Source organism: Ranitomeya variabilis, chromosome 2 (genome assembly GCF_051348905.1).
Source record: "Ranitomeya variabilis isolate aRanVar5 chromosome 2, aRanVar5.hap1, whole genome shotgun sequence".
Taxonomy (NCBI): domain Eukaryota; kingdom Metazoa; phylum Chordata; class Amphibia; order Anura; family Dendrobatidae; genus Ranitomeya; species Ranitomeya variabilis.
This window is the reverse complement of record NC_135233.1, coordinates 34,282,914-34,307,989: the sequence shown is the minus strand read 5'-3', so window position 1 is coordinate 34,307,989 and position 25,076 is coordinate 34,282,914. Positions and strand designations below refer to the sequence as shown.

General features: G+C 46.3%; 1 protein-coding gene across 1 annotated transcript in view; it reads left to right on the top strand.

Annotated features, from left to right (window-relative positions):
- The window catches only part of SPATA17 (spermatogenesis associated 17), a 273,405-nt gene that overhangs the window by 17,652 nt on the left and 230,677 nt on the right, over positions 1 to 25,076 (top strand). Inside the window, exon 3 of the mRNA XM_077282262.1 lies at positions 7,984 to 8,065. Coding sequence (XP_077138377.1) covers positions 7,984 to 8,065 — 82 coding nt within the window. The remainder of the gene's footprint in view (positions 1 to 7,983; positions 8,066 to 25,076) is intronic.

The following is a 25,076-nucleotide window of genomic DNA, read 5'->3' as shown; positions in this document are numbered from 1 at the left end:
TCTCACTCCTGGGGGGTATCGCGATGGGGTTTGAATCACTCACAGTGACACGACCAATCTCACCACCAGTCAGCTCTACCTGCTGTCTCTGCATCAGAGCTCTGATTTCTTTCTGCAGGGCACGTTGCTCACTGTGGCCAGCGGTTTCTGCCACCTGTTGCAGCAAAACAATAACTTCTGCAAGACAATTTTCTATAACATTAGTACCAAGAGTCATCATGGGATTACATTCTCGACGATCAATATCAACAATCACAATCCCTTGGGCTCTCAATTCCACCCGCCCCACCTTGATGGTGACCTCCTTATACCCCACTTGTGGCAACGGCTGACCATTACTGGCAATTATGGTGAAATCATCGTCAGGGCCACGGGTAATATCAGTGTCCTCCCAATACCGTTTGTAAAGCACGTAAGGTATAGTCGTCACCTGAGAACCAGTGTCCAGCAAAGCGTTCAAGGGGATCCCATCAACCGCTACAGGGAGAACTGGCCGTCCTCCAATGTACTTGGTTCTCCAATACTGCGGGCCGGATCGTCCTACTCCTGGGGGTTGGCCCTTTGCCCCAGGGGTTGCTCGTTTAAAGGACAGTACCTTGCAAGGTGGCCCACCTGGTGACAGCGGCGGCAGATGGGTCGTCCATCCTGGTGAAAGCGATCGTCGGGCCGGCTTCTGGTCGGCGGAGTCCTCCTCTGTCGCATCCAAGGGACATCCTCCGGGCTGGAAGCCAACTGGATCTTCCCTTTGGGGGCCTCCTGTAGGGAGTGCACCGTCCGGGCCAGGGCAGCAACGCTCTTGGTTAGCTCTTGCATCTGGAGGCGGAGTCCTGCAGGGGAGTCGTCCTCGAAGCTCTGGGCGTCGGCCTCCGCGGCAACTGGGGTGTCCGATGCCACCTCCTGGTGGTATGTGAGAGCGGGGCGCCTGGGTGGTATTGTGCGGCTGGGCTGGCGCTCCTGCAATGCCTGGATAGCTTTATCTTTGAATTGCGCAAAAGTCAAATCTGGATTTTGCATGGCCAGGAAGTGCAATTGGCCTCGTTGGTGACTGCACAGGAGCCCCTCAATGAACCGCTCCTTCAGAAGTTTATCCTCATCCTGCATGCTGCCGGGGTCACTCTGCTTAATGGCCCGCATTGCCTCCTGAAGATTAAGGGCATAGTCCCGTAAGCTGTCCTGCGGTCTCTGTTTGCATCCATAGAAAGTCAATTTAATTTCTGTAGCAGTGCGAGTATCGAAGGTGGCCTTAAGCTTTGCAAAAATCTGTTGCGCAGTTCCCTTATCTTCGGCGGGCCAGGACTTCAATTCTCTCAGAGCCGCCCCAAAGAGTTGACCGGTTATCATATGAACCTTCTGAGGCTCCGTCAGGGGATAGAACTCGAGCAGGCTGCAGAGCCCTTCCTTAAAGTCAGTGAATGTACGCGACTCCCCAGAGTATCGCGGGAGCCAGGCCGCTCCGGGCAGGTACGGCATAGAGAAGGGCATTATGGCTTTTGTGTTAGCGGCAGCGTCCGGCTGGCTGGGGGGAACAGCGGGTTCTGCGGCTACCGGTGGTGGTATTAGGGCCGCGGCTTCGTCCGCTGCGGGGACCGGAGCTGCCCCTGCGTCTGCGGCTGCGACCGCCACCTCCTCTCCTCCCGACTCATGATGGTCCCTTCCTCTCACTAACCTGCTGGAGGTCGGAGTTCCTCTTCCGGGATTGGCGCCTTACCGCGCTTTCCGTTCCGCGCTTCTTTTGGCTGGTCCCGCCCGCGTAGCTAGGGCTCCTCCCTCCGTGCGCGGCAATGGCGAATTTTGGCGGTAAATGGCACAGCACACAGTCTTTTCAATAAAGTACAGTCCAAGCACAATAAATCACAGTTCCAAGGCACACATGACCTGATTCTTCAGGCTTAAGTAGATCCTGTTCGTGACGCCAAAATGGAGCGCCCCCACACCGCCGCAGGGCCGAGGGGTACCCGAAGCCGAGCCTCTGGGTCTCAGTCCTGGGGTTGTCACGGTGGCTAGACCCGGTCCGTGGCCCTGTGTGTCGGTGAGGGACGTCCGGTAGAATAAGTGGTGGTGTAGCGGTGCAGTTGTGGGGTGCAGGTCGCGGTAAATAACGAGGACACCAGGTTGCAGTCTCTTTACCTCTTTACTGAAGGTTTTGGAGACCTCAGTCCAGAGCGCTGTTAACTGGGTTGTCAGAGACCGGCCGGCCCAAAGGCACATCAGAAGTTCTCTTTACAGGTGGGAATCAGTGTCTGCCTTCTAGCGCTGGGTGTTGTAGTTCTTCCCTGCTGAGCTCCCGGGATAGTCCTCACAACTGTTTCTGTCTGTCTCTATTTGTTCGTTCTCTTCGTCCTCCAGGTGATATGGTAGGACGCACCCGTATGACGGGGTAGGCCTGGAGTTCTTCCGGGACCCTAGAGTCGCCCCTCTCCCACAGCTGCCTCCGTTGTCTGCTTAGGTGTTAAGTGAGACAGCCAACCTGTAATTAGCTGTCCGGCCGTGGTTTGCAGTGTACTTAAAGTCTCTTACTTGCTCGGCGTTCCGGCCACCGACTGTTTGCGCCTCAGAAGGATGTTGCCTCGGTCTAACAGCACGACTCCTTCTGGTCCCAATACTTCTTTACTGTATTCCCGTTGTGCACTGGTTAGTTCTGCTCTGAGGAGTCTGCCAGGATCCCATCCCTGACAGGTCCTCTCACTAGCTCTTCCCAGCTACTTCTCCCTGTCTTCCTGTCCAACCCCCAGTTTTACCAGAGTGTGAGGAGTGGCCTAGTAGATAGGACCACCCCCCCTGGTGGCCGGAGTGTGAAGTGTAGTGAGGTGTTACCTGGTCAGAGAAACTCCTTTAGTGCAATCAGACGTACCATAGCTCCCCATAGTGGCGGAGCCACAGTACTGCAACGACCAGGACTCTGGGGCGCTGCACAAAGATCCCTTTTCTATCCTCAATCTGTTTAGTTAGACTGGCCTCCCTTTGCTAAAGCCTATTTCATCCTGTGTTTGTGATTTCCTCTTAACTCACAGTCAATACTTGTGGGGGGCTGCTTTTACCTTTGGAGAAATTTCTCTGAGGTAAGTGAGGCTGTGTTTCCTTTCTTTAGGGGTAGTTAGCTCTTAGGCTGTGAAGAGGCGTCTAGGCAGAGTCAGGCACGCTCCACGGCTATTTCTAGTTGTGTTGATAGGAGTAGGGTTTGCGGTCAGCAGAGTTCCCATTTCCCCAGAGCTCGTCCCGATTCCGTGTTTAACTATCAGGTCATTCCTGGTGCACCTAACCACCAGGTCCATAACAATATACCTAGTCATCCATCTCTCACTTGTGCAGTGTGCGCTTGCGCAGGCTTGCCGCATTGGGGTCGCTGTGGAGACGCGTCGCAACTGGCCCCTGGTTCACTCCCCTCTCTGACGCGTCGGGAGGGGAAGTGACCAGGTGTCACATGACGCCGATCAGCAGTGACGTCATGCGGTGTAGCCGGCGGAAGCGCCGTTATCCAGCTGCCGCCTCCCACTTTCGAATCAGCGCTATTTAAGCAACCCATATACCCTGTCAGTACACACCTTCCCGCAGACGAAGCCACACGCGAAACGCGCGTCCGGGTCGCCGCCAACACCCGCAGGTAATTGCATTAAAATGTTTTCCCTTTTATGCTGCTCCAATTAATTTATTCATATATCATGCCTGGAGTTTAGGCTGATAACTATTTAGGTCCCCTGTCTTTATGGAAACCACTGAGTTTATATATTTATGTAGGGGAGTAGGGCCTTATCCGCATTAGGTTATCCAAATAAGCCTTTTTGCACTTGCATATAACTCATTACTTACTATAGATATATTTGGGATTTTGCGCATTCTTTGGTAAACATTCGCTACACCTATTACTGAATACAATTTCTTTGCCTACGTGGTTTTTGGCAGTTTTTGTATAGTTCTATCCCCCCCATTTTTTGTATTTTTTATTGAATATGTCTATATGTAATTGTTTTCAGAATATTCTAATAAAATTTTGTAATGTTATGGCTATTTGCTTCTATGTCTTTTTCTGATGTATCCATTTTAAGATATTTAATTTTTCACCAAGTGGAGAAGCCACCCTCCATTATTTAACTATAAAGATGCCAAAATCCACATTGACCGTGGCATCTATGCGGTTGCACTGCACTTCCGTCAGCACAGTAATAATCTAAATAATAATCTTTATTTTTATATAGCGCTAACATATTACGCAGCGCTTTACAGACATTATCATCACTGTCCCCAATGGGGCTCACAATATAAATTCCATATCAGTATGTCTTTGGAATGTGGGAGGAAACCGGAGTGCCCGGAGGAAACCCACGCAAACACGGAGAGAACATACAAACTCTTTGCAGATGTTGTCCAAGGTGGGATTTGAACCCAGGACTCCAGCGCTGCAAGGCTGCAGTGCTAACCACTAAGCCACCGTGCTGTACTAGATGGATGTCCAGCATCCCCTTGTCATGCTCCACCTAGGAGCCAGGTGATACATTGCGAGACGGATGGGAAGGGAAGCACTGCCACTAGGAAAAGACAGGGAGGACAAGCCCTGAAACTTGCCACGTGCTGCCCTTTCATCCCCGGGTGGCAATCGCGTTCCTATCCCTGTGTTTTTGACTACAGTTATAAAGGAATGTGAGGCAAAGCAAAAGGGAGATACGGGTTAAGAAGACACCAGACAAAGTTTCAAACCGCAATCTTCGGAGACGAATCCTAAAAAAAAAAAATTCTATTTCCACGGCTCACAGCTCCAAACCAATTTCAAGGTATAGCAAGCTATCACTGGTAGTGTCCCAACCTAAGAGGTAAGAGTACTTATACCAAAGGGGAGTGGAGAAATCAGAACAGCTGCAGCAATCAGGGCAGCACGGTGGCACAGTGGTTAGCACTGCAGCCTTGCAGCACTGGAGTCCTGGGTTCTAATCCCACCTTGTACAACATCTGCAAAGAGTTTGTATGTTCTCTCCGTGTTTGCGTGGGTTTCCTCCGGGTACTCCGGTTTCCTCCCACATTCCAAAGACATACTGATAGGGAATTTAGATTGTGAGCCCCATCGGGGACAGCGATGATAATGTGTGCAAACTGTAATATGTTAGTGCTATATAAAAATAAATATTATTATTATTTATTAGATGACAAACAGAACTTCTTAACCCTTTCAACACCAAAAGAAGGGAAATCTGCACGGTTACCGTAACTGGAAAGCAAAGAATATCCAACCAGTGTTGGAATGCGTTTAACCAAACAATGCAATCTTCTGACCCCTGAAATAAGGGAGACCACTCTCTGTCCCCTGTGACAGTACCCCCCCTTTCCTGAGAGGGGACACAGGACCCTGAGGACCAGGTTTACCTGGATGTGAGGCATGAAAGGACCAAACCAACTTGGTCGCATGAACATCAGACGTTGGTACCCACTTTCTCTCCTCTGGACTATAAGTTATATGAAGTTTCACAATATCATCAATTAAAATTTGTGCCATAGTTTTAGCATTAAGAAGTGCAGGTAATGCAACAAAATGAGCCATTTTGCAAAATCTATCCGCAACCATTAATATTCCTGTTTTACCTGCGTACACTGGCAAATCAGTGGTAAAATCCACTGACAGGTGAGTCCATTGTCTACAAGGAATGGCCAAAGGTTTCGGAATCCCGGTCATATTAGTATGGGGGGGTTTCAAAAGCGCACAGGTATTGCAAGATGAGACATAATCCTTCACATCCTGGTGCAACCTTGACCAATGAAAACAACAAGAAAGTAGATCCATGGTCCTTTTACCACCAGGATGTCCCGCAAGAACCGAATCATGTTAAATTAATACTCTAAGTCAGAGGTTCAAAGGAACAGTTTACCTGGAGGACAAGCATCAGGGACGTCCCCCGGTCTTCTACAACCTCTTTCTCCAGGTCCTAACATATTGCCGAAACTACTACCTTCCCCCGGATAACAACGGGACAGTGCATCAGCTTTGAGGTTTTTAACCCCCGGACAATAAGTCACAAAAAAATAAACCTGATGAAAAACAAAGATCACCTTGCCTGACTAGCAATAATTTGTTTAGCAGATTCGAGATATAGTAAATTTTTATGGTATGTGATGACCGTGACCGGATGTACTGAGCCCTCCAAAAGATGTCCCAAAACAGCCAACTTTATTGCCAAGAGTTCTCTATTTCCAATATCATAATTCCTTTCCGCGGGTGACAATTTTTTAGAGAAAAAGGCACGTTTACGTCATGTACTTGGGGACAAACCCTGTGACAATACTGCCCCTACTTCCAATGCATCTACTTCCACAATGAACGGTTGGGTAACGTCAGGCTGTATGAGGACCAGAGCAGAAGCAAAACTTTTCTTAAAGAAGTAAACGTGCCAAGGGCTGGTTCAGACCCGCCTAGCATCCTGTTTGGTAAAACATTTAGCCCTGACAATCTGATTAAAGAGATCCAGAATGAGAGGGAGAGTGTATGGATCTTAAATGTTGATACAATTAAGTTCGTGGAAGTCCAAGCAAAGACACAGCCAACCAACTATTTTTATTTCTTATCAAACAAAACCCTCCTGCCAGTAGATAATGGTGTCTCCTTCATCTTTCTCAGAGACGATCCACACGGATAGCTAGGAACATGGTGGCATCCAAGGAAACAGGGGTCTCATATAGGATGAAGACTTCTTTTACTATATCAGAAAAAACCCTGACAAAAATGACTCCGGAGGGCGGGATCATTCCACCTGATATTCCGTGGACCTTCTAAGGAACTCGGAGCAGAACTCCTCTGCTGGCCAGTGTCTCTGCTGAAGCTGATGTGGTTTGGATTCAGCCAGGGCGACACAGTCGGGATTGTCATAATTGAGCCCCTGGGCACTAAAAAATTCTTCAACCGTCCGGAGCGACTGAGAACCGGGAGGGAGGGAAAAGCCCAGACTTGGGAATCTTCCTGAAGAAGAGAGATGACTATCCCCACCTGCTGCTCCTCGATAACCCAGGAATACGGTCAAAATGTAAAAGTTTCTGACTTTTCTGTACGGGCTCTTTCACCTCGTGCGGCGTACGCGGTCCTATCCCTTTCTTTACCTAGGCACGGCCCCTAACTTGTGTGTGGGCCAGCAGGGCACAAATTACAAGATATAGCAGGCTATCACTGGCAACTACCCAAGCTAAAGATGAATACTTTCACAAGAGGGAGTAGAGAAATCAGAACAGCTCAACTAACTCAGGATGGAAAGCTTTAGGAGACAAACAGAACTGCTTAGTCCTTGCAACATCAGAATAAGGGAAACATTCACAGCTAGCAGGAAAGCAAAGAAGATCCAATCAATGCAGGCGTTCGTGTTACTAAACACTGCGATCTTCTGACCCCTGAAGTCGAGTAGACCACTCTCTGTTGCGGTTCCCCCGTGACACCCTCATTGAGTTTAGAGGTGGCTCAGCTCTTCAGTCAGTTCTACGTGACTTCTTAGAAGTTCTGCAATAAATGTACCGCAGATGTCAGAAAAGAGTTAAAGAAAACAAGTTATCAGCTTCATATTATCGAAATGGTGGGTGGCAAAAGATCCCATCACGGTCCCCTCTACTATATTTTACTATGATGTTTAACCTTAGAATAAGCTGAGAGAAAAATGAAAGGATGACCGGTAGTATCCTCTGGATGACTCCCTTTGGATCTTCCCTGTCTGTCTTGGCTTGATTGATAAGTCTCCTTTATTTTGAACAGAGAGAAGCAGGAGAGCAAGCTTTGCCCTCTCTTGGACTCTTTTTTTTATTTTCTTTTTTTTTTTTTTTCTCATGCCGACCTGTTTTTAAGGATGTATTTTCAGGGAAACACTGCAGGGTTTCAGAATAAAAAATAGCTCTCTGTAATGAGGGAACATGTTGACGTTTCATGCTTCCCCTGATTGAGGCTACTTGAGTCTGGATGCAAACTGATCAGTCCCTCCATTAAGCATATACTGTATATAACTACCTTTCATATTGCATTTTTAGATACCTCAGCAGTATGACAACAGTGATCCAGAAATGGTGGCGTGGGTATCAAGCCAGGAAATATTTCAGGAGCAAAGTTAAGGTAATAAATGCTGCCACACACTGACTGTAATTTTAACTGAACAAGTTAAAGAAAAAAATAAATTGGAAATTAAATATTCTCTTTTCATGCTTAAATAGAGAAAATTGTCTCACTTAATCATCTCCATATTCTTGTCTGTAAAGGACAGTATTATAGTAGTTATATTCTTGTACATAGGGCCAGTATTATAGTAGTTATATTCTTGTACATAGGGCCAGTATTATAGTAGTTATATTCTTGTACATAGGGAGCAGTATTATAGTAGTTATATTCTTGTACATAGGGGGCAGTATTATAGTAGTTATATTCTTGTACATAGGGGGAGAATTATAGTAGTTATATTCTTGTACATAGGAGCAGTATTATAGTAGTTATATTCTTGTACATGGAGCAGTATTATAGTAGTTATATTCTTGTACATAGGAGCAGTATTATAGTAGTTATATTCTTGTACACAGAGGCAGTATTATAGTAGTTATATTCTTGTACATAGGAGCAGTATTATAGTAGTTATATTCTTGTACATAGGGGCAGTATTATAGTAGTTATATTCTTGTACATAGGAGCAGTATTATAGTAGTTATATTCTTGTACATAGGGGCAGTATTATAGTAGTTATATTCTTTTACGCTTGTACATAGGAGGCAGTATTATAGTAGTTATATTCATGTACATAGAGGCAGTATTATAGTAGTTATATTCTTGTACACAGGAGACAGTATTATAGTAGTTATATTCATGTACATAGGGGCAGTATTATAGTATATTCTTGTACATAGGGGCAGTATTATAGTATATTCTTGTACATAAGAGCAGTATTATAGTAGTTATATTCTTGTACATAGGAGCAGTATTATAGCAGTTATATTCTTGTACATAGGAGCAGTATTATAGTAGTTATATTCATGTACATAGGGGCAGTATTATAGTAGTTATATTCTTGTACATAGGGGGCAGTATTATAGTAGTTATATTCTTATACATAGGGGCAGTATTATAGTAGTTATATTCTTGTACATAGGGGCAGTATTATAGTAGTTATATTCTTGTACATAGGAGCAGTATTATAGTAGTTATATTCTTGTACATAGGAGCAGTATTATAGTAGTTATATTCTTGTACATAGGGGCAGTATTATAGCAGTTATATTCTTGTACGTAGGAGCAGTATTATAGTAGTTATATTCATGTACATAGGGGCAGTATTATAGTAGTTATATTCTTGTACATAGGGGCAGTATTATAGCAGTTATATTCTTGTACATAGCAGCAGTATTATAGTAGTTATATTCTTGTACATAGGAGCAGTATTATAGTAGTTATATTCTTGTACATAGGAGCAGTATTATAGCAGTTATATTCTTGTACATAGGAGCAGTATTATAGTAGTTATTTTCTTGTACATACGGGGCAGTATTATAGTAGTTATATTCTTGTACATAGGAGCAGTATTATAGTAGTTATATTATTGTACATAGGAGCAGTATTATAGTAGTTATATTCTTGTACATAGGGGCAGTATTATAGTAGTTATATTCTTGTACATAGGGGCAGTATTATAGTAGTTATATTATTGTACATAGGAGGCAGTATTATAGTAGTTATATTCTTGTACATAGGAGCAGTATTATAGTAGTTATATTCTTGTACATAGGAGCAGTATTATAGTAGTTATATTCTTGTACATAGGAGCAGTATTATAGTAGTTATTTTCTTGTACATACGGGGCAGTATTATAGTAGTTATATTCTTGTACATAGGAGCAGTATTATAGTAGTTATATTCTTGTACATAGGGGAAGTATTATAGTAGTTATATTCTTGTACATAGGAGCAGTAATATAGTAGTTATATTCCTGTACATAGGAGCAGTATTATAGTAGTTATATTCTTGTACATAGAGACAGTATTATAGTAGTTATATTCATGTACATAGGAGCAGTAATATAGTAGTTATATTCTTGTATATAGGAGCAGTATTACAGTAGTCATATTCTTGTACATAGGGGACAGTATTATAGTAGTTATATTCTTGTACATAGGGGCAGTATTACAGTAGTTATATTCTTGTACATAGGAGTAGTATTATAGTCGATATATTCTTGTACATAGGAGCAGTATTATAGTAGTTATATTCTTGCACATAGGGGGCAGTATTATAGTAGTTATATTCCTGTAGATAGGGGCAGTATTATAGTAGTTATATTCGTATGAAACGCAGGTAGAAATGACCAGATCCAGTTTTTTCCAATAATTATGCATTTTCCATTCTGGAATCTTTCTCTCCTCCACCCCAGAACAGGAAGTCACTGTACTCCCGGGTGAAAAACAAAAACGGATCCAGCAGAAAAACGGATCTGTCACATCAGTTTTTCACTATTTGCGAAGGATCCGTTTTTTAAAAAATTTGCCAGATTGTGCCTGAAACAAAAAAACCTGATGTGTGAAAGTAGCCTAACAAAGACTACTACCGTATAGTTAAACTGATATTACCACCATACAGTTAACATACACTCACCGGCCACTTTATTAGGTACACCATGCTAGTAACGGGTTGGACCTTCTTTTGCCTTCAGAACTGCCTCAATTCTTCGTGGCATAGATTCAACAAGGTGCTGGAAGCATTCCTCAGAGATTTTGGTCCATATTGACATGATGGCATCACACAGTTGCCGCAGATTTGTCAGCTGCACATCCCAAAGATGCTCCATACAAGGCAGGATGGATCCATGCTTTCATGTTGTTTACGCCAAATTCTGACCCTACCATCCGAATGTCGCAGCAGAAATCGAGACTCATCAGACCAAGCAACGTTTTTCCAATCTTCTACTTTCCAATTTCGATGAGCTTGTACAAATTGTAGCCTCAGTTTCCTGTTCTTAGCTGAAAGGAGTGGTACCCGGTGTGGTCTTCTGCTGCTGTAGCCCATCTGCCTCAAAGTTCGACGCACTGTGCGTTCAGAGATGCTCTTAGGCCTACCTTGGTTGTAACGGGTGGCGATTTGAGTCACTGTTGCCTTTCTATCAGCTCGAACCAGTCTGCCCATTCTCCTCTGACCTCTGGCATCAACAAGGCATTTCCGCCCACAGAACTGCCGCTCACTGGATTTTTTTTCTTTTTCGGACCATTCTCTGTAAACCCTAGAGATGGTTGTGCGTGAAAATCCCAGTAGATCAGCAGTTTCTGAAATACTCAGACCAGCCCTTCTGGCACCAACAACCATGCCACGTTCAAAGGCACTCAAATCACCTTTCTTCCCCATACTGATGCTCGGTTTGAACTGCAGGAGATTGTCTTGACCATGTCTACATGCCTAAATGCACTGAGTTGCCGCCATGTGATTGGCTGATTAGAAATTAAGTGTTAACAAGAAGTTGGACAGGTGTACCTAATAAAGTGGCCAGTGAGTGTATATTGATTGAGATCAGTGACTCACTGGTAACGTTGTAATCATTCATTTTCCTTTTTGTTTTCCACTCATCCCAGATCGCTATGATTAATTTTTCCATTCATATGTCGTCCCTGCAGAATGTGACACAGACATCTTTGGCTTACTTCTTTTCCAGCCCCCTCTTCACATTCTTCCGGGTCTACATAAACCATATAGTGATATAACCAGTGCCCTAGATAGTAATAATGCCCCCTCAGTGTCTCCGCATAGTAATAATGCCCCTAATGCCTTCTTATAATTTTACAACCCCCCAAGGGTATAATGTCCCCACTGTGCCTCCTTATAATAATATTGCCCCTTTATGCTTCCTTATAAAAATGCCTCCCATTGTGCCTCTTTTTAATGGTCGTCACCTATATTGTGGCTCATTATAATAATGACCCCCCACTGTGACTCCTTATAATAATGACCCCAATGTGCCTCCTTATAATAATGATCCCCACTGTGCCTCTTTATAATAATGACCCCCACTGTGACTCCTTATAATAATGACCCCCAATGTGCCTTCTTATAATAATGACCCCAATGTGCCTCCTTATAATAATGACCCCCACTGTGACTCCTTATAATAATGACCCCCAATGTGCCTCCTTATAATAATGACCCCCCTCTGTGCTTCCTTATAATAATGACCCCCACTGTGCCTCCTTATAATAATGACCCCCAATGTGCCTCCTTATAATAATGACCCCCACTGTGCCTCCTTATAATAATGACCCCCCACTGTGCCTCCTTATAATAATGATCCCCACTGTGCCTCCTTATAATAATGACCCCCCTCTGTGCTTCCTTATAATAATGACCCCCAATGTGCCTCCTTATAATAATGATCCCCACTGTGCCTCCTTATAATAATGACCCCTTTTGTGCCTCCTTTTAAAAATCACTCCCCCATGTCCATTCTCTGTGCCTGCAAAGGATAAAAAGATAAACTTATACTCATCTCACCCTACTCAATTCCAAGCGGTGATGCGCTCCTACAGTTCACAGTACCGGCGTCCTGAGGATGCTGTTAATAGTATTGCGGGCCGATGCGGTTTACTTCTGGTCCGGCCCACCTGGTATTTGCCAGATGGCCAGTCTGCCTTACTGTCAGGGTGCAGACAGCGGGCCCACTTCCATGCTTCTTTTTTCTAATCCAGACCTCCAAACCTGTAGCATTCACACCGATAACTTTCTTCCCTCCCGCCGCCACTACTTGAGGAAGAGTAGGAGTTTCCTGCATCATTGAGTTTAATTTCCAAACCCTCCTATATCTATCAGTCTTAGAGGGTTATTCCCATCTTTGTAGATGGGTATTGTCAGATAGGGCTTGTAAATACAAGCAATTTTGTAATTTACCGCTTATTAAAATCTTCATCCGTTCTTAAGATATTAACACTTTTTCTATTGTTACCTCATTGTCTCGGCGACCGACCACCGCTGCTAGATAGCAAAACATGTGCAGTTCATGCGCAGTGCTACTGAGTTGGCAATCAGTTTTGAAGCTGACCAAGAACGCTGGAGCGCGACGTTACCTCCTAATCTCCCGACTGCAGCAGTGCTTACAAGCTGGACAGCAGCGGTGGTCGGTCTCCTAGGGAATGAGCTGTAAACAAAACAAAAGAGTTAAAGTGTTAATAAATCAAGAATGGTTGCAAATTTTAATAAGAAGTAAATTGCAAAAGTGCTTGTATTTACAATCTCGATCCGACAATATCCATCTATGAAGATGGGAATAATCCTTTAAATCTACGTTGTGTAGGGGATTTGGAGTTCTGTGTCAGAAAGCCTATAGTAAAAAATAAATTAGCACAAATCTGACCCGATTTCAGTTAAATAAAGGAGTGGGCATTTATTTTAATGTTACCGATATCACAGATCTTCAGCCCCCCCCCCCCACTCTTATTACCCCCCTGTCCCCTCCATTGATTTTCCTGCTTGCTTCAGCCTCCCCTTCGTTCCTTTTGCAGAGCTGAATTTGTAGGTCACTTTAAACATTTTCTGCCGCTAATAGCTGGAGAGGTATCAGTTGCCAGCAAACAAGGTAAAGCATATGCACAAAATGCCTGTGATTACTTGTTAATAAATCACCCTAATGATCATATACAAAATTGCGAAATAAAAGTTGCACTGATGCGGAAAATAAAAGCTCATCAGATAGAGCGCCCATATGTGCAGAGTATCAACATTGCTCTGATCTATCTCCTTTGATTTTGTCGAGTTAGGACTAGCAGGCTGGTAAAGTGCACCCCTGAACCGCCTCCATGCTCGGGGCCGAGGTCATATGAGAACGTATTAATCTTGCTGTCTGCCCTGGGACGCTCTCGCTGGGCGCTCTGCACTCACTCAGTGACCTTATCGAATCGTTTGCTTTCACGTATCATCATCTCAGTGCAGTTTTTTTGTTTCTAAAAGACGTCGACTTTACACATCAAAGTCCCAGCGATGTTACATTCATCTGATTCCGGTGCTATATATTCAAGAAGGACGACGAGCCGAGGTTTACGTTACATGTACTGTATATACACGACATGTTCTGTGCCGAGATTGTGGGGAGGACCTGTCACCAAGTCAAAAGAGGGCAGTGTTCTTATTTCATTCCCGCTGCTCCCCTTATTATTCTTTATATTGTTTGTTTTTTTTATTATCCGCAATACAATTCCAGTGATATGGGCCTTTTATTTGACACTAATTTTTTAGGATCTTTACCAGGGGGACAAGACTCGCACGATACTCTAAGGGGGCTTGTCTTTACATTATTTTGCATACTTACCTTGGTAATTAAAAAAGCACTAAATTATATAATTATATATATAAAAAAAACCAGAATAATCTGGAGTAGCGAAAATCAAATAAGAACAACCTCAGCCGTGACACAGATCGCACGTATATGGTGTTCTGTACAGGTTCTGTATGAGTTCTCCATACTTCTCTATGACTTACCCATCGTGTTCTTTACAGGTGCTGAATGTGGTCCCCATAAGTCTGTATGACTTCCCCATTTTGTCCTGTATAGGTGCTGTATGTGGTCCCCATACTTCTGGATGACTTCCCCATGGTGTCCTGTACAGGTGCTGTATGAGTTCCTGTGGTGTCTTGTACAGGTTCTGTATGTGGTCCCCATACTTCTGTATGACTTACCCATATTGTCCTGTACAGTTGCTGTATGAGTTTCCCATACTTCTGTATGACTTCCCCATCGTGTCCTGTGCAGGTTCTGGATGAGTTCCCCACCGTGTCCTGTACAGTTGCTGTATGACTTCCCCATTGTGTCCTGTACAGTTGCTCTGTAACTTCCCCATCGTGTCCTGTACAGGTTCTGTATGAGTTCCCCATACTTCTGTATTACTTCCCCATTGTGTCCTGGACAGGTTCTGGATGAGTTCCCCATCGTGTCCTGTACAGTTGCTGTATGAGTTCCTCATCGTGTCATGTACAGTTGCTGTATGACTTCTCCATCGTGTCCTGTACAGTTGATGTATGAGTTCCCCATCGTGTCCTGTACAGTTGCTGTATGAGTTCCCCATCGTGTCCTGTGCAGTTGCTGTTTGACTTCTCCATCGTGTCCTGTACAGTTGCTGTATGACTTCTCCATCGTGTCCTGTACAGTTGCTGTATGACTTCCCCATCGTGTCCTGTACAGTGGCTGTATGAGTTCCCCATCGTGTCCTGTACAGTTGCTGTATGACTACTCCATCGTGTCCTGTACAGGTTCTAGATGAGTTCCCCATCGTGTCCTGTGCAGGTTCTGGATGAGTTCCCCATCGTGTCCTGTACAGTTGCTGTATGACTTCTCCATCATGTCTTGTACAGTTGCTGTATGACTTCTCCATCTTGTCCTGTACAGTTGCTGTATGACTTCCCCATCGTGTCCTGTACAGGTTCTGTATGACTTCCCCATCGTGTCCTGTACAGGTTCTGTATGACTTCCCCATCGTGTCCTGTACAGTTGGTGTATGAGTTCTCCATCGTGTCCTGTACAGGTTCTGTATGACTTCTCCATCGTGTCTTGTACAGTGGCTGTATGACTTCCCCATCGTGTCCTGTACAGTTGCTGTATGAGTTCTCCGTGTCCTGTACAGGTTCTGTATGACTTCTCCATCGTGTCTTGTACAGTTGCTGCATGACTTCTCCATCGTGTCTTGTACAGTGGCTGTATGACTTCCCCATCGTGTCCTGTACAGTTGCTGTATGACTTCTCCATCGTGTCCTGTACAGGTTCTGTATGAGTTCCCCATACTTCTGTATGACTTCCCCATCGTGTCCTGGACAGGTTCTGGATGAGTTCCCCATCGTGTCCTGTACAGTTGCTGTATGAGTTCCTCATCGTGTCCTGTACAGTTGCTGTATGACTTCTCCATCGTGTCCTGTACAGTTGATGTATGAGTTCCCCATCGTGTCCTGTACAGTTGCTGTATGACTACTCCATCGTGTCCTGTACAGGTTCTAGATGAGTTCCCCATCGTGTCCTGTGCAGGTTCTGGATGAGTTCCCCATCGTGTCCTGTACAGTTGCTGTATGACTTCTCCATCATGTCTTGTACAGTTGCTGTATGACTTCTCCATCTTGTCCTGTACAGTTGCTGTATGACTTCCCCATCGTGTCTTGTACAGTGGCTGTATGACTTCTCCATCGTGTCCTGTACAGTTGCTGTATGACTACTCCATCGTGTCCTGTACAGGTTCTAGATGAGTTCCCCATCGTGTCCTGTGCAGGTTCTGGATGAGTTCCCCATCGTGTCCTGTACAGTTGCTGTATGACTTCTCCATCATGTCTTGTACAGTTGCTGTATGACTTCTCCATCTTGTCCTGTACAGGTTCTGTATGACTTCTCCATCGTGTCTTGTACAGTGGCTGTATGACTTCCCCATCGTGTCCTGTACAGTTGCTGTATGAGTTCTCCGTGTCCTGTACAGGTTCTGTATGACTTCTCCATCGTGTCTTGTACAGTTGCTGCATGACTTCTCCATCGTGTCTTGTACAGTGGCTGTATGACTTCCCCATCGTGTCCTGTACAGTTGCTGTATGACTTCTCCATCGTGTCCTGTACAGGTTCTGTATGAGTTCCCCATACTTCTGTATGACTTCCCCATCGTGTCCTGGACAGGTTCTGGATGAGTTCCCCATCGTGTCCTGTACAGTTGCTGTATGACTTCCCCATCGTGTCCTGTACAGTTGCTGTATGACTTCCCCATCATGTCCTGTACAGTTGCTGTATGACTTCTCCATCGTGTCCTGTACAGTTGCTGTATGAGTTCCCCATCGTGTCCTGTGCAGTTGCTGTTTGACTTCTCCATCGTGTCCTGTACAGTTGCTGTATGACTTCTCCATCGTGTCCTGTACAGTTGCTGTATGACTTCCCCATCGTGTCCTGTACAGTGGCTGTATGAGTTCCCCATCGTGTCCTGTACAGTTGCTGTATGACTTCTCCATCGTGTCCTGTACAGTTGCTGTATCACTTCTCCATCGTGTCCTGTACAGTTGCTGTATGACTTCCCCATCGTGTCCTGTACAGTTGCTGTATGAGTTCCCCATCGTGTCCTGTACAGTGGCTGTATGAGTTCCCCATCGTGTCCTGTACAGTTGCTGCATGACTTCTCCATCGTGTCCAGTACAGTTGCTGTATGACTTCTCCATCGTGTCCTGTACAGCTGCTGTATGACTTCCCCATCGTGTCCTGTACAGTTGCTGTATGACTTCTCCATCGTGTCCTGTACAGTTGCTGTATGACTTCTCCATCGTGTCCTGTACAGTTGCTGTATGAGTTCCCCATCGTGTCCTGTACAGTTGCTGTATGACTTCCCCATCGTGTCCTGTACAGTTGCTATATGACTTCCCCATCATGTCCTGTACAGTTGCTGTGTGACTTCTCCATCGTGTCCTGTACAGTTGCTGTATGACTTCCCCATCGTGTTTTGTACAGTTGCTGTATGACTTCTCCATCGTGTCCTGTACAGTTGCTGTATGACTTCCTCATCGTGTCCTGTACAGTTGCTGTATGACTTCTCCGTCGTGTCCTGTACAGTTGCTGTATGTGTTATGTATGATTTCTTCTTTCCTGTTATTTTTCTGCTGAAAATATGCACAGGAAATGGTTAATGAATCTGCAGCAAGGTCCCACGGTTACATCTAAAAGTTAATAGCTACAAGTCCGATATTTGTTAAAGCAGACATGGGGCTGGTGCTTCATAGGAATATTAGTCATAGCACAGGTCGTCCGGGGAAAGATCGGAGCATGATCCTAGTGAGTGCGGCTGCTTTGTGTCCCACTAGGTATCATGTCCGATACAAGGTAGTTGCATAAAGTTGTGATCAGTTGGATTTTTGCTGCGTTACCTTGCAGATTGTAATGTGTCTATAGCCTCTTGCATTCTTCTGTCTTGTTGTGGCTGCGGCAATCTGTACCCTGGGGTCTGTGTCACAGCTCTGGCTGCATTGTAGCCTGAGCCTTAAAGGGAACTTTTGAAACCATTAATGGATCTGGGACAATATCATGGCCTCGTTAATAAACAGAAGTCTTCACCCGGTGTGAAGCTAATCTTATTATCCAGACATTGATTATAGCTGGTAACTGTGATACACAGTTATAGCTAGTGCCGCTATGCAACATTACTGCTGCACACCATGGTGGCATGACCTTGGCAAGGTTGACTCCCCGTGACTTCCCCCCACCTTTCTTGAATAACCACACCACATCAGTAATTTGGATAATAACGGCCACAGCAGCCAATTTATTATTAATATTAATAAAGAACGGACCCTTGGTGCGGCCCTCGAAGCTAACCCGCTCCTGGTCTGGTGATTATTCCGTCGGCACTGCCTCTTCCCTCTCAGCCTTACTTCCCGCCGCGTTTTTCCCCAGGCTCAGAAGCATCATGAGTTGAGGGAAGAGGTTGCCTCCATCCGTTAACCTGTACCCGACTTCCATCGTCGGGTACCCACCCATCGGTACCGCGCACCTGACCTCCAACATCAGGGTGGCCCTCTGGGTCCCCCGATAACGTGACCCCGACCTACCTCGTTGGGTATCGCGCAAGTATCACCAGACCACAAACTAAGTAACTATCCATGGCAGTGGGGGGGGGGTCCCGCAGTGCAAGAATCCCCCCTCTACCGTACTTTTCTGCCAGCTTCGAGGACCCACCAACGCCACACCGAGAGCGCTTGACCTTCAAGTGCTCGAGACCCCACCAACCAACCCTGCTGCGGCCTTCCGTATCCCCCCAACCAAGCCCTCAATCCATAAGTCAGTTCCCACGGTGTTCAAATGCACCCCGTCCCCTAGCCAGTAATTTCCTTCTATAGAGTCCAGACCTGCGTGACGTATTGTCACCCCCCCGTTCCGTGAAACGAACTTAGATACCTCCTTGTTCACTTTTATCCGTGTTTTGTTAATCTTTCCCACTGACCGTGCCCCTCGCCACTTTTTTCTAGGTACCATGTCTGACCACACTAGCCTCAAGTTTGGATATGCTATTCCCAGCTGCCTTATATCCTTTCTGATTTTGGCACTCAGCCCTTTTCCCGAGCTAGCCCCCAAGTCGTTCCCTCCTGCGTGTAACACTAATATATCTGGGACCCCATAGAGGTTCACCACCCGGAAAAACTCGTGCAGTAACCGGCCCCATGTTAAACCCCGATAACCCAACCACCTAATCACCGCCCCATTCCTTGCCATACCTAACTGTCTCCCGCCCGTCCGTCTGTCAGCCCGCTGTGCTCCCCAGTAAACGTATGAATGTCCTAGAATCCAAATCACGATCGGGTTCTTGTCCTGTAACAAACAAAAAGAAATCAGTGTGATGTATTAATTCTGGGGGGGGATCGCCGCCTCATATCCTTGAGGTCGTACGTAAGACCTGTACCGCCGCGACTCCCACCGGCCAATTCGCTTTACTGTTTCCGGGCTCAGCCCACCCACCGCGGCCTCCGTTGCCGCCCCAATCCGGAAGGAATGACCTGTGTATCTCCCAGGGTTCCCACCTGCCCTTACCATACACATCCGGAATACTTTAATAAATTGATACCTGGACAAATATGACCCGTCCTCGTGACATAGCAGCGGTCCCCCCTGCTTCGGCCTGGCTGCCGAGAATATCCCGAAACACTTACATGGACACATCATAGAACCGCTCACTTTTCCCAATAACACCCTTTTTCCTTTCCCCTTTTGGTCCGTCTTTGACCTCCTAATCCAAAATTCCAATCCCCTTTTTGTCTTCATAACGTCTTCGGCTAGAATGCCCCCCGCTATGGCCTTGCCTGGCGCTACAAGCTCCCCTATCCTCATCGCTCCAAAGAATGCGAGTGAAAAGGCCAACCTAAACAAGCCAACCGCAAATTGTGTCCTGCACACCCCTTCTAACTGTTCTCCTAATACTTCTAACATGCCAAAAGACACGGGCCGCCTGTTGTCTTTTCTAACCTTTCCCTTACGGTAACCTTTTAAGGCCTGCCTGACTAAGAAACTCTTTGTCAAATCGGTTCTGTTCCTAAGTTTAAACCCAAATGCTAATCCTGCAATTAGTTGACTCATTTTTGCCGTTGACCAACTATTGTCTGTGGCCTGCCTAATTCCCATCAATAACACCCCAATCTGCTCCTCTTCTGACATGTCCTCGTCCCCCCGGCCTAGCCATTGTTCCCACAGCCCCCACGACCGTCCGTACGCCGCCCACGTGCTACTTGTTACGGATGCCTTGATCAGCGGTTCAGCCGCCCAGATGCCACGTTCCATAATCCGGGAGGGCAGGGTAGGCCCTCTTCTTCCGCTTCAGGGGCCAACGCCCGAAACCGCTGCCACTGAAAACGAGAAAGCGCATCAGCGACCGAGTTAAATTCTCCCGGAACATGAGATGCTGTCACATGAGCATTGATAACTAGGCATTCCAACACCAACTGCCTCAACACTCTAATTACTGGTGGCGAAGACGCGGTGATGTTATTTATGGCCATGACCACCCCCATGTTATCGCACTTAAACCTAACTTTTCGGTTTTTCAGCCGATGTCCCCATAGTGTTACCGCTACCAGGATTGGGAAAATTTCCAGTAATGCAATGTTTTTTGTCAGCCCTGAGCGCACCCACTCCTCTGGCCATGCTGCCGCGCACCACTGCCCCTGACAGTAAGCTCCAAAGCCATGACTGCCCGCTGCATCCGTGTATAATTCAATATCCGTATTACAACATCCCCCTTCCATCAAGAGGGAAAGCCCGTTGTATTTTTCTAAGAATGTGTCCCAAACCGCCAGATCAGCTTTGTTATCTGCCGTCAATCGCACATAATGATGCGGCGATTTAATGCCAGCCGTTGCCGCCGCTAATCTCCTCGTGAATATTCTACCCATCGGCATGACTCGACACGCGAAATTTAAACTCCCCAGCAAAGACTGCACCTCCCGAAGCTTCAGTTTTTTATCTCTCCTAGCCCTGCCTATTTCCAATTTTAGGGCTTCCACCTTCTCCCCCGGGAGACGACACTCCCACCTTATCGTGTCGATCATGATTCCCAGAAATGAGATACATGACGTTGGGCCGACAGTTTTTTCGGGAGCCAATGGCACCCCGAACTCCTTAGCAACCCCCTGCAATCCCTTTAAGATGGTACCGCACACCTTTGATTGTGCCGGACCTACACACCAAAAGTCATCGAGGTAGTGGATCAACGATCCCAATCCCGTGATATCCTTCACTACCCACTCCAGGAATGTGCTAAAGGCTTCGAACAACGAACATGACAAAGAGCATCCCATTGGCAAACACCTGTCTATGAAATCCTCTCCCTCCCAATAGCACCCGAGCAATCGCTGACTCTCCGGGTGTACCGGCAGTAGCCGAAAGGCAGCCTCCACATCCGTTTTTGCCATCAGCGCCCCCTTTCCGCATTTTCTCACCCACTCTACCACCCGATCAAATGATGCGTATAGCACCGTACATAACTCAGGATCGATGCCGTCATTGACGGACTTACCACGAGGGTATGACAGGTGATGGATCATTCGGAACTTGTTTGGTTCCTTCTTTGGTACAATGCCCAATGGAGAAACCACCAAGTCCGACACGGGTGGGAAACAAAACGGACCCACCATCCGGCCCATCCGCACCTCTTTCTCAAGCTTCTGCTTTACAACTGCGGGGTGCTGATAGGCCGAGCTGAGATTCCTCAGCTTCCGTGGCGTTTGGCGCACCGGGGAAGGGATGGAAAACCCTTCCTTGAAACCTTTGATTAATAGGTCCGCGTTTTTCTTATCCGGGTATCTACTTAGATAAGGGAGCATCGCGTGCAGCTTGACTGGTGTTTTGCCCTTGACCATAACCGGCTCCTCCCACCTTACCACTGTACTTCCTAGGACACCTATTGGCCCCATGTGCCGATCCCCCACAATTGGAACACGTGTGCCTAAATTTACAACCTGTTCCGAATTTGCACTGTCCCTCGTTGAATTGCCAGCAGAGCCCACGTTTTTGATTACCGCCCCGACCTTGGAAGTTCCCCCCTGCCATGCTTCCTGCGCTGTACCCTGTATGGCCGGCCCCCCCGGCCCCTCCCTGAAAGGGCATCCACTGTCTGTGATTCTGAGACATAATCTGAAGCCACAGGCCAATATCTTTTTGATCCCATCTCATAGATGGTCGCATGGCCTTGCGCTGACGAAACTGTTCGTCATACCGCAGCCAAGCTTGACCCCCATATGACTTGTAAGCCTCCCCAATGGTGTCCATGTAACAAAACAATTGCGAGCAATTTTCTGGCGCCTTTTGCCCAATAATGCTACCAAATATCACGAAAGCATGCCACCAATTTGAAAACGTATGCGCCACCGTAATTGATCTCTCCTCTTCTTTCTTCCCTCCATCCTTTTCTATTTTTGTGCTCAACCTCTCCACAGGCAAAAGCGCGAAAATGTCCACATACTCCTCCCTCCATATTTTTTCTTTCATCTCTTTCTTAAGGTGCATACCCAGGTTACCCGTAAAAACAAAAATATATATCCCCCTGCGCGGTGTCATCTAACTGCCCAGCTTGATGTCCGGCCGTCCTGAGAGGGAAAGAGGGCCACGGCTCCTCCCTGCATCCTTTTTAACCCCCTCGTGCCCCCCCCTCTCCCCCCGTCCTAGGTCACTTCCCCTATGTCATTTCCCCTTTAATTAATCCCCTAATACTTCCTCCCTCCCGGCTTACCCTTGCCGTCCCCCTGCCTTCTCACAAACCCCAACTCATCCGTCACTTGCAACCTGCCCGGTCATGGCCCCCTCCTTACGGACCCTTCGTGCCTTATCCGGGGGTTACTTAACTGCTGCTTCATGCTATAGCGACATTACTGTTACTGAATGTAATGGCAACATTACTGTTGTACACCATGGCAACATGACTGCTGCTGCACTCTTTGGAACATTACTGCTGCTGCATCTAATGGCAGCTTTACTGCTGCTGAATGCTATAGCGACATTACTGCTGCTGCACACTATGGTGACATTACTGCTGCTTCATCCTATAGCGAAATTACTGTTGCTGCATGTAATGGCATCATTATTGCTGCACACCATGGCAACATGACTGCTGCTGCAGGCTTTTGGACATTACTGCTGCTGCACGCTATAGCGACATTACTGCTGCTGCACACCATGGTGAGATTACTACTGCTGCACGCTATGGCAGCATTACTGCAGCTGCACGCTATGCAACATTACTGCTGCTGCATGCTGCACAACATTACTGTAGCTGCACGCTATGGTGATGTTGCAGCTGCTGCATTTTATGGTGACAATACTGCTGCTCCATGCTATGGGAACATTACTGCTGCTGCACGATTCAGCAACATTACAGCCACTGCGACATTACTGCTGCTGCATACTATGGCAACATTGCTGCTGCTGCCCGTTGTGGTATCATTATTGCTGCTGCACGCTGCAACGACATTACTGCTGCTGCATGCTGTGGCAACATTACTGCTGCACACCATGGTGACATTACTGCTACATGCTATGGCAGCATTACTGCAGCACGACATTACTGCAGCTGCAAGCTATGTGACATTGCTGCTGCTGCATTCTATGGCGACAGTAGTGCTGCTCTATGCTATGGCAACATTACTGCACAATTCAGACTCATTACTGCTGCTGCACACAGTGGCATCGTTCTTGCTTCTGCACGCTGCTGCGACATTACTGCTGCTGAATGTCGTGTCAACATTACTGCTGCTGCACTCTGTGGCATCATTCTTCTGCACGCTGCTGCGACATTTCTGCTGCTACACACTGCGGTGACATTACTGCTGCCGCACGTCGTGTTAACATTACTGCTGCTGCACGCTGTGGTGACATTATTGCTGCTGCACGTCGTGTCAACATTACTGCTGCTGCACTTTGTGGCGACAGCCTCCATATCATTCCATGTGCTCTGGGCGTAGAGTCCAGAAATGAACAGTCCATAAGGGTAGAGCACTGAGGGTTCTGTATTTTTGATGCATTTTGTATACGAGTCGATATGTATGAATGGATGTTTGCACATTGTTTCGAGGATTTCCGCAGTCGGCCCCCTGCGCTCCTGCGAAGCTACGATGGAAAACATACCATTAAGATGTAGCGGGTAGCAGGACATGGAGTGAAGCGTCCACTCGGAAATGTCACCATAGTGGCTGTGCATTAATCAAACGCGTGTGTGTAAACAGATAAGTCTTCCGTCTGATTCTAAAGATTTCTAGAGAGGGACATCTCTGAATAGATGAATACACAACACATTGTATATTGCTGGGGGGAGAGAATACAACATTAATCACATTATAATCGCCAGACTGCTAGAATTTATTCCGCAGGTCTCCGTTCTATGCAAAACGCCAGCGTCTCCTTAACTGTTACCTTTTACATACAGATTCGCCTCATCCCGGGGAGAAAAAGGGGGATTATTTTTAAGTCTGCACTCAATTATTGCCATTTTCTTAAAGTGGCGGCACGATCTGTATTTACTGGTTTATCTTCATCACTTTCCCTGGTAAACAAGGCTTATCACCTGTCCCCGCATTTAATAAGCCCCCTGATCCGTCCCATAAATAATTCCCTCGTTATCCACGAGCGCACCCAAATCCAAACCAGCCCTCAATCACTTTCCCAGACGAGGACATAGATCAGGGAGCCGCATTCGTTTAGATAGTCATTCATTTCCTGGAAATCCGGATACAGTATGGATATGATAGCGCCCCTTCCCCGCCAGCGATAACGCCTGTTTGTAGGATTATGCTCCGTGATGGATGAAATCAATGCAAAGAGATAGCTAATAATAATAATTATAGGGAAAAATGGAAAAACAATGAAAAACTCCTAGGTAGATTTATGGGAATTGTAACCTTCAGTTAAAGAGCAAATCCAGTCTTGGATGATATAACACCGGCGGTGCACGAGAGACCTTTCTCGTAGACTCATTCTTGTCCTCTGCTAGACAGTAGGTTTTGTTTCAGGTGCCTTTGAGTGGGGGAAGGGAAGTGACAACTGATCTGAGCATATTTCCAGGTCAGAAGTACAGTTGTCATTTTATATTCCACCATCAGTCTGACGAATAAGAGTCATTGAGGGTTTCCGCATT